The 20,022-nt window shown below is 43.7% G+C and overlaps 1 protein-coding gene across 1 annotated transcript; it reads right to left on the reverse strand.

Annotated features, from left to right (window-relative positions):
- Positions 1 to 9,024: 9,024 nt before the first annotated feature.
- Positions 9,025 to 11,745, reverse strand: LOC116415788. The gene is made up of 2 exons (XM_031921009.1): positions 11,475 to 11,745; positions 9,025 to 9,215 (listed from the first exon to the last, which is right to left on the reverse strand). The coding sequence occupies exons 1-2, from the start codon at positions 11,671 to 11,673 to the stop codon at positions 9,025 to 9,027; spliced, it is 390 nt and encodes a 129-aa protein (XP_031776869.1). The 5' UTR covers positions 11,674 to 11,745.
- Positions 11,746 to 20,022: the final 8,277 nt, after the last annotated feature.

Below are 20,022 nucleotides of genomic sequence, written 5' to 3' on the forward strand. Positions count from 1 at the left end.
TCTCTCTCTCCCTTCTTCTTTATCTTTTGAACTGAGCTGGACTGCAGCCACCTTTCGCTTTCTTCCCCTCGGACTTTTACTGTACGGCGCGTAGAGTCGCTGGGGAATAAATGATGAATAACCGGTCATTATGCATTAATGTTGGCTGGTTGAGATAGGTCGAGCTGCTGCTGTGGTATATAGAGGAGAGTTTGAATATTTAAACGAAGCGGTGCTTGGATTTTTAGTTTTTACTGTAATTTTTCATTACAAATGAGCTATTGACCATTACATTCTGGTAGAAAATTGAGCAGCGAAACTGGTGAGCAGACTAGTGACTGACCAGTACGAAGTACATGTCATCCGCTAAGAACTGCCAAGTATAATTTATACAAATCTATTATACGAATAAACAGGTATAATAAGGACAAAAAAACATATTTAATAACGATAATTATTTTTAATTAAAAATCTACTTAAATCTATCGTTTACCCAAATAATTGTGATAATTTTTCAAATGTACGTGTTAAAAAGAAGCAAAAAGTAACAACTTAACCTAGTATGCTATGTAGTGTATACTACAGGTGGTACAGGCTGTCTGCTTATATCTTACTTATATTCATATAGCAGCACAATCAGTACCTAATCCATACACACATACATATAAGAGTATATACCACATATAGTATACAGGTTGTATAATAAACATAATATGTTGTCTGCTATCCTATACAGCAGAATAACAGATAACACCACACACAGTTCTCACATTCTCAGTCAATGTTAAAAATGATATGGTATACACTGACTCAATCATTGTTAATTAAGTGTAAATTATAACAAAGTGTCATCAATGTGCCCAAATTCACCAATGATTTTTGACACATTCACTGTCCAAGGACTGGGGAATCAGACTTGAAAATAGAACTAATGACAATTGTGCGTTTCTTACTGTTTTTAGCATTGGAAATTAATAAAAATTACTTAGAATCAAAAGAAATAATCAAAAATATGTTTTTTGACAATGTTTCAATGTAAACTTTTAGTATAGAAGGTATGTGTTAAAAGAGTCAACCTAACCCTACAGATGCATACACTCATATATGAAAGTATGTACAAGTATGCGGTACTGACTGACTTTGTGTTGTGTAAGTGCAAGTACTGTGTAAAAAGTGTCATCGATGTGCTCAAAGTCACCAATGATGAGGTTCGAACAGATATTTCAACCTCATCAGTATGCGAGCCTGTTTCTGTCAATGTCCAAGTATAACTATCATTTCTTTCGTAACATATTTTTTGATTCTGAAACATATTTCTTTTGATTCTGTCATTTTTATTAATCTTCAATGCTAAAAACAGTAAGAAACGCACAATTGTCATTAGTTCTATTTTCAAGTCTGATTCCCCAGTTCTTGGCCAATGACTGTGTCAAAAATCTGACGAAATAGGCACAGCGACTGGCGAGTCACTGCTGAACGCACTGGCCAGTTCAATCTGAACTGGGCAGTGACTGCTAATAAACTGCTGAACATTTCTACCAGGATATTACAAGAGGATTATTCAAAAGCTAATAGAGACGATAACAATAACAATAAGAACGATAACGACTTGCGATAAATGAGATCGACTCGAATAATTCACTCCAGCTTCTGCTAGATGGTAACTTCGGGGCATAAAATTTAGGGTGTGCTGCCTGCGCTCGCGCGCGCGCGCGCCGACATCTTTGTTCGGATCTGCAGCGCGCGTGCGAGCTCGAGCTAATTGCCCGTCGCGGTCATGCGTGAGAGATGACTGAGCCCGATTATTATATTATATGCACGTGCTCAGCTCTCGCGACTTCATAATGAGAGCCGTGTGTGAGTGTGTACGCGCGTGTACACAGACATCAGCGTCTCGTGATATACGTCTCCGTCGGTCATTGCGCCCTTGTGCAGACGAGAGTTGAAGAGAAAAAATCTAGCCGGGAAAATTCGAAAACGCCCATTTAAGATTGCCATCGAGATTTATCGCGGGAGAGAGAGAGTCTCGTAGCATTGACGTTACGTGCTAATTCGATTACAATGCCACGTGCGCGCGCGGAGCGTCGAGGCTCGTTACATTGTTAATGGATTCTCGGTGTTTTATAGTTTTGCCGGAGATAATTAATGAAAATGGGAGGCGTACGCGTGGTAATTATTGTACAACTGCGCTTTTCGCTCGTCGAATCGTTAAATTTTTGCGAGAAGCTATAGTGCTGTCGACGGTATAACTTATGAAAATGGAAGTTGTTGCGTATTTTGAGAAAAATCAAAGTAACAGGAATTCTGACTAAACTTAAAAAAATATATATATACACACCGGATTCGAGCACATAGGCTCTGCTGCAGGAGAAACTAAAAAAACGAGCGTAAGCCCCATATTATATAAAGTTTCGAAAAAACGAGCTTGCGCCGCCCGAAAAAAGAAGAAAACCTACGGCGTATCAAAAGAAGAAGAAGAAGCAGCTTCTGTAGCTCGGCTCCACAAAGCGCGGAAGGAAGGAAGGAAGGCAAGTTACGCGGGAAAACTTCCGGACTGCAAATCGCGCGAGCGACTCCCCTCTCTCTCTCCCGGTGTATACGGCACCGCAGGGAAGTTCCTCCCTCTCCTCTGAGTAGGAAATTTTCCGGAAGCCGCCGATTAAAATTCAGTCCACCGGACCGCAGCGCCGCCGCCGCGCCTTATTTCGGCATTATGTACAGCAGCAGCGACGGGCGGCGAGAGTGGGATCTTAATTTCCCTGGCTTTTAATCGAATCATTTAATTTACGCCCTTGTAGCATCCTCTAGTCGAAAGTTAACTGACGGCCAGACGCGAGCGACCGCGCGTTGCATTAGATTGAATTATTTCTCGAATATATCGGGTTAGGGTAGACGCTTCGCGAAAAGTTCAGATTTTCGTGTGATTATACAAAAATAAAACGCGTACCTGTGCCTGTGGGAGATCTGCATCGGTTTGCGTACAACGTGTGTGTATGTACAGAAAAAAGTAGACGGTAATCGGGAAAAGATCCGTAATGCGTACGTGACTCCCCCAACGACGTTCGAGAGTGGAGTCGACTCGCGCACGGATCGTTAACCATTCCGCTCGGATAATCGCAAGCTCGGGGACAGAAATTCGACCGGTAATAGCGTCGATAAGTTTCTCTCAGCTCCCCTCGCGGCTGCTTGACGCTTTTCCTTTGACTTGGCTCGGGCCAAAGAGTTTTCGAGGTGATTATTCTTGTTTTTTCGCGCTCGTTTGTCTTGGCTCCTACAGACGCGATGACAGGCCATATGTGCGTGATGGTGGAGGGAGAGAGTTGATTGTTTGCTTTTCTAATAGTCATTTTTACTGGTATAATAACGGTCGATCGCGCACAAAAGCGCGAAAATTGAAAGGAACCACTTTTCGAAAATATAGTCTCTACGAGTAGGCTTCGGAGAAAAACGACGATATGATCCCCCCTGATCCCATCATCTGCTCCGGCCACTTTTAATCAGAGCCGGTATAATTAACGAGTGCCTTTTTAATTAGAAATTCGCAAGTACCAGACTCGAACACTCTTTCTCTCACACTGATCTGAGCGTATGCGCCTACACAAGCACACGTATAATACCTCCTCCGTTATCCCTATAAAAAGCCATAGCGCGGATCGACGAGTCGTTCGGAGAAGGTAATGTTTTAATTTCCCATGACACTCTCCCTCGCCTCATCCCCTTTTTATTTCCGTTACGAAACTTTTCGATCGCGCGCGCGCGACGTGAAAATATCGCCCGGCGAAAACACGACGACCGCGAGCTTTTTAATCCAATTTGTTTGGCGAACGCGCGCGCGGGTATTATGAGTTGTGGTTTCCGTATTGAAAGGACGAATGGAATATATTCCACAGCCGTGGATGTGTCCCATTGTCGAGTTTGATAATTAAGTTGCCCTGTCGTCGTCGCGTGTAAAATTCGCTCCCGAACTTGCGCGCCGTGAAAACTGTGTGTGTAACGAAATATGCTAATAGCGACGGTTTTACACGGGCCGTTTTTCGACACGCGGATGTGTATACTAATTAATTACGTTTCGTTGTAGCGGACACATATTTCGGTATTCGATCAAACCACGTATGATAAATATTATATATAAACGACGTGAAAAATCCGAGGTATCACAAAGCATTACGCGATATTTGCGCGATATATTACATTCTTTCGGAATTCAATAACGCCGTTATTTGTCAGTCCCGCTTTGTGTACGCGGAACATTTCACTTTAAAGCCATGTACCTGCCTCTAAAAAAAGGCCAAACAAACGCCCGAGCCCGCGTATAGACCACAGCATACTTAGCCGTGCGAAAAAAGCGCACCTGAGCCCCCCTTTGCCGCTGCATTTTCCACTTATGCTCGCGCACGACTTTTTCGCTCAGTATTGTCGGAGACACGTACACTTTTTGCTTTCAATATTCTCCTGCGCATCGATGTATAATTTTTCCGCGCGCGTATCGCACCTGTGTATGGATATGCGCCGTACATTTTCAAAAGGAAAAGTTAGCTTATAATAGCATTAAATTTCGGTCTGCCGTATGCGTCTCCGACGACGGCAAGTGTTCGGCGCTTAAGCTCCGGAATAAGGCTTGGACTTTAGTATTTAATGAAGCGAAGTACCGACGTAAGCTCGCGCTAAGTCTCGACTTCAAAAGCAAAACCTCTTATCTGGTGTGTATATAGTCTATGGTCGTCTTTCTTGCGGCAGACGAAAAAGCAAAATGCCCGGCCGCGAGTTGCGCGAAAGTTTGTTAGAAACAAAGGTGGTTACTTTGTGCGGAGCCGCGGGAGAGAGAGAGAGAGAGAGAGAGAGAGAGAGAGAGAGAGAGAGGATATTGTATATACAGAGCGCGTTATGCGATGTATACCGAGCGGGCAAAGTTTTTATCCGCGGCGAACGAGATATCGCAGCGGTGAAATTATTTAAAAAGTTCGTGTTTGCGGCAAACTTTATTAATACTTTGGGTTCTTGTGTATCTATTACGCTGAAATGGTTTTACATGCTATAAAACAATATATCGGTGTATTGAATTGTGATCGATTATCGTGTGTTTTACGTTTGGAGTTTATAATAGAAAATTCGATCGCTATTCAACGAGAGAGCACTTAGAAACGCTGGAAATTTATATTTTCGCTAACGACGCGCTCTCGTCCCTTTTTCTCTCTCTTATACTCCTCATACCCAAGAGGTGCGCGTATAAAATTCTCACATAATATTCATGACCTATTTCCCGGCGAATCATTATCCGGGTAAGCTCCTCCAGTCCGTACACGCATCAGTGGTGTATAGCTATACACGAGGCTACGTTTTGCTCTTTGCAACTATGTTGATTGCATAAAAATCTAAAATATCTCCTCTCAGCAGTATAGCGCGACACTTTAGGTCATGAAGCGCATTATGTTGCACAACGCGTCGAATGTCGACTTTTTTAAATCGAAAAATATTTAGATGCCCCAAATATTTTTATCTTAAAAACACTGTTGCGAGTCCAATCTACGAAAATAAAGCAGTTTTGAACCGGCCCTTCCAAACTGCATCATGACAATCGGTGAGCCGAATCTATAGCGGTGTGGCGCACCAATGCTACAACTGCTTCATTTGATTTGCTGCTCTGGCCGCTCATGCTATAACTGGCTTCATTAAATTCGATAATATTCTTGCTGAAATGTGCTTTCTGCCTCGAGCATGATCGAATTCGAAAAAATCTGAAAATAAAGTGTGGTGGTCCTTCTATCCGATGTAAGTGGTAAAGAAGTTAACAGGTTGTAGATTATCAAAGAAAAAATAAAAACTGTAAAAATATACCCATTAGACAAATTTTCAAGAAAGATCATTATACGCGCTGCACAGCTGTTTCGAAACAAAGTAACAATTCTAAATCACCCAACTTCCAGCGCTTACGTTTTAATTATTTCGTCCTCTCCGAAATTCCATCAAAACCCAGCAAAACGCTCGGCCTAGCGCGAAAACGGCGAGACGACAGATAAGCCCGCTCACAACCGCCGCATATACTCATGATCCTTTGCCACAGCCAGTAGTAGTAGAGTCTCCTCCCGTATAATATACATTCTCGCACAAAAACATTTTCGGAGTCCATTTTCCGGACCGCGGAGTGTATCTACATCCATGCGCAGCGTCCGCGTCTTTCTCTCGGAAAAATCATTTGCCGCGAGAAAGAGAACCGCAAAAAAGCACCGGAGGCCAAGCCTTGTCCCAAGAGCGAAACTCTGCCCGCAAACAATGGCTCTTAAGTAGCGGCGGCAGGGACGCGAGGAAAAATATTTTAATCCGAAACTCCGGCATCTACTCGCTGGTGTTTTCCTCCGCTTCCGGGTCGTCCAATTTTTTTTGGTTTTCGTTCCTCTGGTGCTTTTTTCTTGCACACGCGGTATTTTTATCATTCTACAAGCTGTTGGCGGAGTGTGGATGGAGTTCTATAGGTGTCTCTTTCGAGTTTTTGAGAGGAAGTTATTCTGGTGATTTGAATAAAGCTTATTGTGAAAGTGATGAAATCATCAATCGTACGATCGAAGAGTGATGAGTAATTCATAGATTGCGGACAAAGCGATGACGGATCATCAAAAATTATTTCCGATCATTTTTTTCCGACAGACCTGCGCGATTTGTCATCGAACAAATCGCTAATAAAACCTCGCGTTATTACTCTTCGCTGCAGCGCAACACAAAGAGTCCGTTCGCACCTTTGTCCCTGTATACCTTTCAAGAGTCGTTCTCTCCAAAACATTTATAAATTAAGCGCATATTCCCCACAATTTGGCGACACACTCATTACTCTCCATTATTCCGCGCCGCGTCGATGCTTCGGAAAGCTCCGTCGCGCGTTTTCCCTCGCGTTGCTCTCGTCGGCTGGTTCTTTCACCCCAAAAAAATATATAAATGATCTCGATTTTCCCCAGAATATCCATTGATCCGCGGCGAGACCCTGTCCATTAGTACAGAGAGTTGCGAGCTTATACCCATAGGCAATAATTCATAAACCTATATAAACCCATACCTGCGTGTACTGCAGACACACACGTGTACGGAAATATCGGTCGAGGGAAAAATACATTAACGTCTAGAGAAAGAGAAATCGTACGGCGTGTATGTGCGCCATCGTTCCTTTTTAAAATCTTTCAACGAAGTGCGGAGAGCTCTCCGTTCATTAATTTCCCACAGAGACGCCGAGCGTCTTTTTCCCTCGACACCAAGGATACGCGACTGTCTATGTGTGTAGTATCAACGTATGGGTTTGTCCTATAGATATATAGGAAAGGGATGAACCCCTCGGACAGTGGGGATCAATCGAGGGATATATATCACCGGCTCGCCGGTAACGGGAGAAAAAGAGCAGAGAGTATAGGAGGCACAGGAGAGCATTGTAATAGATATTTACCGAGAACGGAAACAGGTAGATTGAGGATACAAATCGATGGAAGTCGACAGTTTTTGCGCTTTTTGGCGAAGGAAGCTTGATACGTGTATATGGCGGGATGGAAAATTTTTTTGTAAATTTTTGAAATTTTGACGCGTGGACTGCTACAGCGATATCGATTATCAAAGCGCGGAGTAGTTTTGGACTGACCCTCCCGTCACCGTCTCAACTCTCCGTGTCTCCGGTAGGTGAATACAGGTGGCGCATGACACTTTTCCATTTTCCTAATAACTATATAGTGTAATCCTAATAACTATATACGCCCATGCTGTGACTACCAATATGCGTGTACATTTCTCACATTCATGTAGATTCAGAGGCTTGTTCAAATGCTGGTTGGACTTTTAAATTTCCAAGATCGAATAGAGACACCATCTCGACATCTGACGACAGCTTCATTCTCGCAAGTTTCGTTCTGGCCTTGATTAATACTGTTCATAAATTATATGAATTCTAACCTGAAAGGCCAGTTAATACGATTTTTATATGGATCGATGTTATAAGTTAGGAGAAAATCGATAAATGCATCGTAATAATGAGCCATATGCATATCTTATTAAATAGCAATACCGTAACTCTTTCTGATAAAATGGGACCATATGGTCTTGCCCCTATAATACATTTTCTATTGGCTATAAAAAATTATGACCAGTTTTTACACCCCCAGTGTCCAACGATGCCCGTAATAGCTCCGTTATATCACAAAGAGAACTTGGAGTGGCATTGAGAAAATTATTGAACTTTATTCAACGCTATTTTTCAAAGATAAACTGACATCCTCTAGTAAATGTTTATCAAGAATTTCTGAATCAGCCCGCGCATCGTCCTCACAGCTCACCAGCTGCCATTTCAATTATAAAATACACATGCAGAACAAAACTTATGAACCCAAACATATCCCAGCGAATCCCACGGGCGTGCATGTACATCCCAGGCATGCCGCAGTCCCAAGTAAAAAGAATATAAAGAAAGCGATATGGCAGCGGTGCAGCGCGGCGGTCCTCTATCGCTTAAACGAACGTTATTTTTCCACATTAAAGCGCGCGAGAGATATCCCGGGGTCACGCGCGGTAGCAGGGGAATCCCCGGGAGTGCCTGCACCGTCTGGCGCGCCGGAGAGAGAGAGAGAGAGAGAGAGAGAGAGAGAGAGAGAGAGAGAAAATCCCCGCGCCTCGTAAAACGGGGTAGCTCGGGTATAGCTGCAGCAGCAGCAGCGCTAAGCTCGGATGGGAGATGCGCCGCCTGAGGTCTCCATAAACAGCGCTTATACGGCCCGCGGCATCATCCCCTTGTGTTTCCTACATGTCTGGGAGTATAGGCATCGTGGATCTGCCGCAGACGCTGCAAAGGCATCAGCCCGGAAGAGAGACACGTCGAAGAGCGAACGGATAGTGCCGCTGTCCTTTGCGACTTCGTTTTGCTAGCTTAGCTTCTGCTTCGGAGATTTTTTCAAGAATTTTGGGTCGTCCTTGGATTAGCAGTTTTCTCAAAAGTTAGTGAAAGAAAGAAAACGAAATTTTATTCCGCCGGTGTACTATAAAAATTAGTTGCTCAAGAACTGAAATCATTTTAGCAAAACTTCAGCGCATCTTGCATCCAGAGGGATTCCGTATCAAGCTGGGTGCTCGAGTTTCACGGAAGCGGCGCTGTACGAGAGACTTTACAAAATATAAACAGAAGATTTTATCCGCAGCGTGCCGCTGATTTTGTACGAAAGAGACGCGCTCGGCAAAACTTACATTCGAAGTCTTCATCGCTTGCTCGAGCCCATCTGCAGTGAAAGTTTATAAATTTTACAAAAAACGTGCCGCTACACACGTATACACCCTCGTGATTATTTATACGTATACACTTGCTCCAGCTCTCTATCTCCTGCGCGTCGACGTTCATTTCTATACATCGCGAAAGCCGGTCAAACAATCCTCGCGCGACTTGTTGGGAAAGTAAGAATTCCTTCCTTTTTTCCTTCTCTGCCAGGCTATATAATAATATACATACGCGCCTCTTCCTCTTCTCTCTCTTTCTAGACGGAGAAAATTTTTCTGTGCCGTGACTCGCGGAAGTTTGTGTGTGTGCGCGCGCGAAATTTGCAAAATTGCGTCTGGCGTGCGGAGCAAACTGCTGCGGAAGAACGGATTTTTCATCGTAATTTTACGCTTGAATTTTCACGGACGCGTGCATTATTACTGATGCGCTCTTATCTGAGTTATATACGCTTGAAGCCCTCGGTAATTGCTCGTGTCACCTCTTTTTTTTTCTCTTCTCGCCGCCGCAGGAGAGAGAGAGGGAGAGAGAGAGAGAGAGAGAGAGAGAGAGAGAGAGAGAGAGAGAGAGAGAGAGCTTCGACGAGGCGCATACGAAAGGCCAAGATCGTTAAATTCTTGCTTGGAGTTTTCGCGCTGAGTAACTGACGCGTTTATGCTCTTGGGTGGCTTTTTTACCAGGCGGATTTTCTGATAGATTTTATGGTTGATCGCAGGGGCGTTGAAGCTGCTAAATGAGTTATGCAGCGATGAAGTCTCGTTGTCACTCGTTGTCACTCACATGATATGTGTTTATATTAAAACATTAATGCAAGCGTAAAACGTCAGAAATATCACACATTCAACAGTAACTAATTATCAAAAAATCAGCTTCAACAGATTCAAGCTTTGCGGGTGCCCTTAACTTTCACATCAAGCCAAAAAGCAGAGCTATCGCGCACAAAGTGAGAAGCGTCTCGCAAGCTCTCTGCGAAGTAAAGCAGCGATTAAACGCGTGCGGCGTCACAGGGGACCGCAGTGCACAACTCAGCGCAGCGTAGCACACACATCAGAGCCAGAACAAACGACACCGCAGCTAACTTTCGCGCATAGCGTGCAGCGAAAGCTCGAAATATCCCGTCACCTGCGGTTCTCGCCCCGCAAGCTTATCGGAATCCGCGCAAGCCTTTGTTTCACAAGTGCGAGGCTGTGTGTATACCCTATATTATACTGGATGTGTAATAACAGATTTCCGAGAAATGCGCCGGATACGCGTGTGTGCTGTGGTGCAGCTATTATGACGGGGGAAAAGATTCGCCAGGATGCAGTATGGCGGTGTAATCCGAGCTTGCGGAATGGTGATGTATGTAGGGTCGATATAAGCTGTAATTTAATTAGGGCTGTTTTATTCTTAACGACCACCACCGGTTATACACGCCGAGCCTCTGGCCAGGGAAGATAAGTGGCGCGTAAGCGTTTCTCGATTTTCCTCGTCAGAATCTGCGAGCAGAGTGTATTAATAAAACTGCCTTGTTGAGCCTGCTGCTTATCGAGTCGCTTATGCTGAAACTGCCCGAGTATGCGGATATACAGTTTATTTTCACAATTTTTTCATCTTACGGGAAATTGAGCAGTGAAACTGCTGAGTAGACTAGTGAATGGTCAGTGCTAAGTGGCTCATAAACTGCTAAACGTTTCTGTACCAAAGTCCTGGGACAATGTAATTTTCAATCACGCTTTACCGCATTACGCAGTCAAAAGGCTGAAATGTGAATCAGCTTAACCGAAAGGGAATTAGAAAATTCCTGAATACATGCTCGCTTTCATGAATTTCGGGTCAGCGCCCGTCAACTCTCGGATAACTTAGTTTCGAGAGTCATCTTTTATTATTAATCGTCATCGCGTAATAATGAATCTTCCTTGTAGGAATACCTCGGTATAATCGCGAACGCGTTTCCTCGAGGTCAGGCAATTACGCGCAGATTTCCACGTGTACTTATAAACGCAACGAAAAAAAGGCCAAGTATTCGAAGCCCAGCTTGCAGCAGAAAAAAAGGCTAAAAAGTCTCTGTAAGCCCAGGATAGAGCAGAAGAGCGAAATCTAAATTTAATATGCCGAAGGAAATGTAGGTCGTCGGAGAGAGAGAGAGAGAGAGAGAGAGAGAGAGAGAGAGAGAGAGAGAGAGAGAGAGAGAGAAGCATCCCTTTGCAGCTGGCTATATAAGGGGTTCTCTCGGTCTCGATGTTACTATTCAGTCGAGCCCCACATATACATGCATATAACCTACCTGCTTTCTTGGCTTGGAGCATATGAATGCCGTGTGTGCAGGACTGCGAGGAAAACATCGCCACTCTCACAGAGAGGGAAAACGGAGTCAGCTGCTTCGTCGGGATTACGCCGGTGTGACTTGTGCCGTTTTCTCGAGTGTTTTTAATGATAGCACCCCAGAAGTTATATTCAAACTCGTTGACCGGTGAGCCGCTCATGTGTGTGTGTGTTTTTATTTTGTAGCCCTGGGTTATTTTGCTATTTTCCACCTCGTCAGGGTTGGCGTTTTATTGCCCTGAAGGCGACGCCAAGAGATGAAAAATGGAATGGAGCGGCTGGTGTCGTTCTTTTTTTTTTGTCCAGTGAAGGGATATATATGTATAGAGCTGGTGGAATATACTTGAAACTGTATTTTTATTCGGTGCTTGGGTCTTTTGTGCCGCAAAAAAAATGTCGCCTCGTTAGAGCTATATATAACGCAGCGGTTATTGTGTTTTTTCACTCGGCGGATTTTTTCGGATTTTCAAATTTTTACCCTTTTGTTGGGCGTATAACGTTTTCTTGTGATGAAGCCGCGGCAGCGTATGTGTATAGTGAAAAATATTCGGGGGAAAAGCGATAATTGATACCTTTCGCTTTTCTTTCACACGCGCGATCTTTCGTAATTGACATATTTAGTCGGAATCCGCTGATGCATCAATCAAAATACGCGCGCGCATCTCTCGCGGAGGGTGGGTATGCGTTTTACGAAATTGAAAAACGATGAGTCATACAATATGTATCTCGAATACAAAGCGCCCGAGCGCCCAGCTGTTTCTCTTCCTGGCTTGTGTTTTCCTATATTCATATATACTCATCCGATCAAAGATTTATATATTCCGAAAGCCGTGTCTGTGCCTGTGTGTGATGAAAAATATTATTTCTAAATATTCATGCGCTTGGATTACCATACGCCAGTGTATCGTAACATTTATTCGACTGGTGTCATTGATAAAAAAAAGCTGAATCGAATTTATGGAAAAAAGTAAATTTGTCTGATTTTCGTTCGACATCAGCTCATCGCCAATCAGTCTCCTACACAGCACTCGAGGGATCGATACGTCGGGGTCAAACTGTTAGCGCACTACTGTAGCATCGACTCTTTCGTAGCCAGGCATACCTACACACCGCGTGTATTTCGCGCCCTCGACTACTTCCTGATGTACGTAAATCAACATCGCGTTGTCCATTGCGACGCGCGCCCGCCTATTTCCGTCTCTCGATTCGATCAGATGCGCCTGGTCAGCTCTCAGGTTGGCTCTATAGATGGACGTGTGGGTGGCAGGATGTATACACATGTATATAGACGCGAGCGGTAAATATGCAGATTTCGTGTGTAGGTGCGGCCGCGGACGGATGAATCTTGGGAAATGGAAGCGCACCTGGATATTTTCGGAAATGGAAATGCTTTCGCGCGCGCACGGTGTAGAAGGAATATCATGAAGTGGAGATGTTTTTGTGTTGCGTGTATGGAGTTTATATTTATAGGTGCGCGTTGACGAGATTCACCTTTTTTATTGGTACTTTAGTTTGTAACTTTGTCGATAATGAAAGCGATGAGTTGAAAAAATTATTTCTCTCTCTCTTAAAAAAGTGATGGACTTTGTTATGAAGCATTCAGTTGATGATTGCTCGACTGATACAAGAATTAAGTAAATTAATAATATAATAAGAAGTGAGCGAAGCGCACTTAGATTTCCTAGTATAAAAAGTATTTTCCAAGGGTATTTTTATCTAGCGTACGTAGAGAAAAGGGACCATTATCGCTTAAACTTACCGGTTGCTCTACAGTCTCAGGCTTGCGAATATAGGTGGCGCATAGACGCTTTGATACTTTCCTTCAACGATATCTGCATCCACACTACTGATAAAGCGGATATGCAACTTATGCCAAAGCAGCCCTGTTGAGAGCCTAATGTTGGGGCTGCTCATCCTATAACTGCGCTCTCCCGGTTGAAAAAAATCATACGTTTTTATCAATATGTTAAAAATATGTACTTTTATCATATGCTTTTGTGGTTTCAATTTAACATATGATAAAATTACACGATAAAAATATGTAATATAAGCACATACTAATAACTCTTCTGATTGTTAATCAAAAATAAAACTTAAAAGCGACACATTTATTTTATGTGGTGACCATATATGGTAGTACCATGCGGATGATAACACCAAAAATAGGTCATATGTCGATGTTATACGCAACTTGACTTGTTTTGTTTAAACTTTTTCATAACACGTACATCGAAAACGCACTTTTTGCCTACGAAAAAGTGCAGCGAAAGTCGAGTTTTTGAAGCCTGGGCGAAAGGCCTTTTTAGTGTTTTTGTGTGTATATGTACATATATACACACCCAAACACGCATATATACTTAAGGCGAAAGTGTTTTTTCCCTAGGGGCGAAAGCAGACAGCACTTGCGCCTCCAAGATTTCCAAAATTTTCCAAATCCAAATTTTTGACATTTTCAAAATTTAAACATTTTTTGAAACTTTGAAAATTTTCAAAATCTTCAAAATTCTGTTTTTTTAGGCTGGCTAAAAAGAGCGCTATCGATGCCCTGATTATAAAAAGTACGGTACTCAACAAGGAGCGAATTGGCTTTTTCAGACTCGCACTGATTTAGCGGTGGACTCAGGCTGATTCTACCGTAGTTTGCAGTAGTCCAAGCTTGGCTCCTCCCCGCGCTATATCAGCCGCGCCGAATACGTGAGGTTCTACTTATATGTTTATGTTTTTTAGCATATCATATCACAATGAGTGACAAATTCATAAGAGACCTATTGGTTTCGTGGAATTTATTAAAGTTTTGCGAAAGGTTTGAGAATAAGTATTGCAATATGTACAACCTAACCTCTTAACCTCAAAATTTGTATACTTATGCTGAAGCACAAAATTTAAATAATTATAAATCAATACATTGTTTAGCCATAAATATTGGTTTACAAGCCCTCAGAGTACAATGTGGCATACCTGTAAAGTCTCTTGGCTTATCTGAAAGCCGTAGACCTGAATTGCCCTTAAAACCAGATGTTGCCGTAAGCTCGTCAGAGCTAAGCAAACCTTCTGCTTTGGGATCATGAAAATTTACAAATACGATGAACTGTACTCTGAGGGCTTATAATAGTACATTGTACAACAAGGGGCGAAAATGTGCTTTTCCAAGCCGGTTGATCCAACTTTGCATTTCTCTCCCACTCGTGCTCAATCATCATCCTCGCTTGAAAAAGCTAACTTTCGCCCCTAGTTGTGTAATGTACTATTTCATAACACGTGCATAAAAAAAAACATTTTCGGCGCCTATAAAGTGGACCGAAAATAGGGTGTTCGGAGTGTCAGACAAAATGTAGAGCAAGAGTCCCTGGTCATAATACATGTATAAATTAATCCATTTTCGCTCCCTATAAGGTAGAACGAGCCTACAATAATTTGAGAAATGACCATTTTCGCTCTTCTTGATTGATTTTTTTTAACTCCTTACTAAAGCTTTAAATAGTTAAAAACTTTTGAAACAATTTCCAAAATTTTCCAATATTTTCAAAATTTTTCAAAACTTTCAAAATTTTGATTTGTATATATCTATACACGCACACCGTAGGGGACGACTCGAGAAACTCTATTCTCGATCTATTTCATAGGCGACAAAAATGGTCTTCCTTATATACACTTGTTATAAAAAGCACGATGAACAACGAGGGGCGAATGTGCTTTTCCAGACTCGGATGATGTTTGACCGTCTCTGGCGCCTACGGCGCCCTCGACTACCACTCGTGCTCAAACATCATCCTCGATTGACATAGCTTATTTTCTCCCCTTGTTGCACAATGTACTATTTTTCAACCGGGCTGTTGTCATTGCGTGTTACTCAGCAGAAGATGCACTCTTTCATGTCCTACTATAATTCAAACGGTATCATTGCTTGCAATTTTCTTTAATGTTAAAAAAAAACACGCAATTATTAAAGTCTCTGTATCGATGCGAGCAATGAAAAATACACAGTGCGACAGGTAAACAAAATTAGCGAGATCGAGGTCATCGCTTTTTTTTATCAAACTTATGAGAGATATTTCACAACGTAAAATTATGACGTCAGCGATGAACCAAATCGCTGTATCTATAAACGTGCTCTATGACGGCTTTCCAACACTCGGCCTACAAAACTATCTTGTTCGTAATCGAGCAACAGCAAAGATACTCCTAATCCTTCGAAGAAAATACATCACCTCTCTCGCAATAGTAAACTTATTAAAACTATCTTTGCGGCTCGTCGCCTAATCCCGCATACGAATCGAAGCACACGATGTTCTAATCTCGGCTCAGCAACTAATTAAATTTCATCGCAAAGGCATCTCTGGCGAGGACGCTGCCCGTCGTCTATAAACTCAGACGTTAAACGAAGCCCTAAAAAAATCCCTCCTCCCTCTCTCCGCACAGACAAGTGTCTCATTATCTGGCGACGCGTCGAGTGCGAAAAAAATTTAGGGCCCCATAACCCCAGCCCATAGACGATCAATCCATCCATCGCACATCCCTCTCCTCTAAAAAAATAATCATCCGCCCGAACGTTTCGATTTTTACGAGCCTCCTCCCTCTCGCGATTTTTCCCTCCGCTCGTCGCACCAACATTATATTATCGCTCGGCCTGCTATACACACACGCGCGCGCGCGTAAAACCACACGCGCTCGGTATAATGGCCGCTGCGAGGATAAGAGGAGGAAATTCGCGGGATATGGTTAAAAGGTGCGCGCGCGAGAGAGCGAGCGAGTGAGGACCGATGCGCGCACGTAAAAAAGCGATTCATTTTACGGCGGCGGCGGCGGCGGCGGCCCTCGAAACCGGCAATTTTCATGCGCGCGCGCGAGGCCATCCACCTGCGTGCGTGCACGTGACACATTAAAATTTGCAATCCACCCTTCTTTATATGCGCAAGTGTGCGCGCGTTCTATGCTCTCTCGAAGCTTGTGCGCGCGCGCTTTTTTTTTGCGCCGGCGTATGGACTCGAGAGGGCGCGGCGTTGCGAGGAGAGAGCTTTTTTAGAGGGAGAAGATGCAAGGGTTTGATTTTTTGATACACGTGACTCGATGCGATCTTTGCGGGGGAGTTAATTTGGCCGATGGGGATGTGCTCGAGATGATTACGGGGAGCGCGAGTTATTTATTAAGGATATGCGTGCTGTTTGATGAGGTTGCACAGCGATTATTTCGCAGTTTAGAATCTTTTCTTTTTTGTGTGTGTATGGTATAAGTGCAGCGCTGAACGCGAGTTGAAGGAAAATACGAAAATCCGATCATCTGGTATCATCCAGTTTCAGGCATTCGCATTCCCGACGTAACGATTCCATCATCCGATATGTAACCGCATACACAGTAACGAGTCCTCTCGAGATAAAATAAAAACATTCCACTCAATACACCCATACATCGAATCGATCTCTCGAATAACACTGCACACAGCCTTGTCAAAGGCTCTCTTTGTCCTCGGAGCGCCTCTTAATATTCATCCTACACAAGCATAGCTCGATTCTCTCGCGGATACGCGCGGGGGCAAATCGCGGGGCTTTTGGTCGCGTCGCGCGTATATAACGCAGATTAATCGGCGCAAAGCCGCTGCAATACGTCGGAGACTGTTAATTCGGCTGCTCACTCGCTCTCGCGAGTTATTAATGGTGAAACGAAACCTGTGTGCGTGTATATATATATATATATATATATACATATATACATATATAGGAAAGGGGTGTACATCAGCAGCGAGTGCACACACACCGATTGTGCGCGCCCTGAGGAATAGCTCGAACTTTCGGCTCGTGTGCGCCTGTTCTAGGCAAGCTGAACAAAGATTTATGACGCTCGAGCTTGTGTTTATACGTATACGGCTGTATACCAGCGCCCGCGCGCGCGAGTCGAGGGTATATTTCGCGAACGACTTTTGGACCTCTATTTTTCCGTCTTCCGCGCTCTCCTCCTTCCGCAGTGCGTGCGCGCGAGCCTTTCCGTTTATACACACGTATACCTATACGCGTATACACTTTTGATACGTGCGCCGTACTTATTGCCTTTTCCCTTCTTCGTCTATTACGTTTTCTATATTACTTTTTTTTCCATAACGTTTCGCTCCGCGGTTGCAGCCGCGTATACGGTGTACACACTGCGCACAGACCGAGAGAGAGAGAGAGTTTTTATTATTTCGAAGTCTGCTCCTTTTATGTGTTATACGGCTGATCTGATAAGATTAATGGTGTAGAGAGAGAGAGAGAGAGAGAGAGAGAGAGAGAGAGAGAGAGAGAGAGAGAACGAGAGGGTATATTTTCGATGCTTGGTGATTGTTACGCGAGCGCGCGCGCGGAAGGCTCGCGGATGAAACCGGTGAGCGTTAATTGTGCGCCGGATACTCTGTATGGTATTGATGTTTCGAATTATGACAAATTGCTCATCGGGATAATCGAGTTTTTTTCTCGAGCTGAAATTTCTGGAGAGAAATGATTTTGGGAAGGTGTATTGTGTGTAAGAAAGAACAAATATAGTTTCCTGTGCGATGGTAACTTTATAATTATTTTACCGTTTCATACCGAAGTCTAATCGTACCACCAAACAAAAAAAAACGACTTTTGTTCAGTTCGAATCGATAACTCAGACTCTTTTCTAATACCTCGTATAGTCGCGAAAAAAAATCACCGCCTCTTTCACCTTTTAACCCGAAAAAAGCCCCGTTCACCGCATCATAATACGACAAAGCGCTACAGCTATATATAGGTATACACCTCTATGCACGCACAGCAGCCTCAGCGGCAGATTCAATACGCACACCTCTCCGAATCCATAAAGATCCCCATTACGCAGCTAACACATAGATGACTTTGTCTGGCAAAAAGTAATTTACAGCATCCCCTGTCACGTACTTCTCCACTATTTCTCAATTCCGTAGTCCCTGTTCATATATATACACCTATAGCTATACATACATACGGCAACTCCTCCCACTCGGAGACATCATTTTCTCTTTCAGCGCGAATGCGGCGCGAGCGAGCGGTCGAAATGACAATGCCGTAAAAAATGGGCCACGTCCAAAGAAACTTCCGTGCCGGCGCGCGGTGCGGGGTTTTTGTTTGGCAAAGGCAAAGTCGAGGCCCAGGGGACCGGCCGTTATTGCGCATTGATCTCAATTTACCATGCTCACGCCCAAACGACTAGTCTATAGCTGCAATGAAAGTTTTGCCTCCGTTGGGGGATATGCCGCCGCCGTTGCAGCGACGTTCGCTCTCTGTCGACCGCCTCTTATAGCTGCGGCACACACAAGTATATTATCTCTCTCGCGCGCGCGAGCGCTGAGACTTGGGGCTTTCTTCGATGACACCACTGCTGCTCCGCCGATGAAAAGCGAGAAGCTGTCCCGTAATAAACTGCTCCACTGCGCCGACAAATTAGTTGGGCCAACTATTAGTCACTCATAGTCAACAATTCTCGGCAAAAGTTGCACTGCCGCTCCTGCTGCTGCTATGAGACTTGTGATCTGCGCGCGCGCGCGCGCGTGTGTGTGTGTGTGAAATTTTCGCTGGCTGCAGAGTTGAGAGAAGATTCGGCAGAGACTGTGAGTTGGTTTTATGAATACTATAACGTTATACGTTGATTCACTTTTTTAATACAGTTGAATGATTAAAAAACAAAAACGATGTTTAATTTATAATTTAATGATCGATCCAATGAAATGCGATTAGTCACGCACAGGAAGGGTTTCAACATTAATATGATAATTTGAATTTGAGTGCGCGCGGTGTACTACCGACTGTGATTCATACATGGATTTCGAGCGTAAGACGCTTGCGCATGTAAGCGGATGTGCAAATTCAAACTCCACCGTGTAGAAGACTTGAAACTTGCACGAGGTAATAATTATAGCGCGAACTTGAATTAAAGGATCTCTCGTGCGCGTTTGATCATATTACAGTTTCAATTAATCAAATTGAATTGCAATATATCATATCTCTGCCAAAAATAATTATTTGAATAAAGCGTTTATCCTTGACGATTCGGAGTATCATACATTCGTTGACTTTGGTGAACAATTACGAAAACAGGCAAAGCTCGTTTAATCTCAAAACACACATTTACACGTAATCCAGCTTTAAACTCAATCGTCATCTTTATAGCCCCCAGATATCAGCCGGCTCTCGTTTCAAATCCTATCTCTCGCTCGCACTCCACAAACCGAAAAACCGACGAAACACAAACACTACGAACAATGTCAAGGTAAACCCCTCGCACTCGTCCATCCGCGCCAGTCACCTGTTAGCAACAACATCCCCGAAAAAAAAATCCCACCCGTCATCTCGCCACGAAAGAAACATCGCATTATAATACCCAGAATAGAGCGAGTATTAGTATAGCCCGGCAGTAGTCGTGGAGCCGGCTCGATTGGTTGGCGGTGTCGCCGCCGGGTCACGGGTGGCGCTGGCCACGCGGCGCTCGCCACGATACGATCGTCAGTCAGTCGCGGAACGCCGCGCAGGGAGACTGCACATATTGCA

Source organism: Nasonia vitripennis, chromosome 1, assembly GCF_009193385.2.
Source record: "Nasonia vitripennis strain AsymCx chromosome 1, Nvit_psr_1.1, whole genome shotgun sequence".
In the NCBI taxonomy this organism is placed as follows: domain Eukaryota; kingdom Metazoa; phylum Arthropoda; class Insecta; order Hymenoptera; family Pteromalidae; genus Nasonia; species Nasonia vitripennis.

What these genes read in the sequence shown, in the direction of transcription:
- LOC116415788 (XM_031921009.1), bottom strand. Translation starts at nt 11,673, where the DNA reads ATGAGCGGCTCACCGGTCAACGAGTTTGAATATAACTTCTGGGGTGCT. An exon ending in GCTCCAAGCCAAGAAAGCAG is followed by an intron (nt 9,216 to 11,474) that starts GTAGGTTATATG and finishes CTTTCACTGCAG; the next exon opens with ATGGGCTCGAGCAAGCGATG.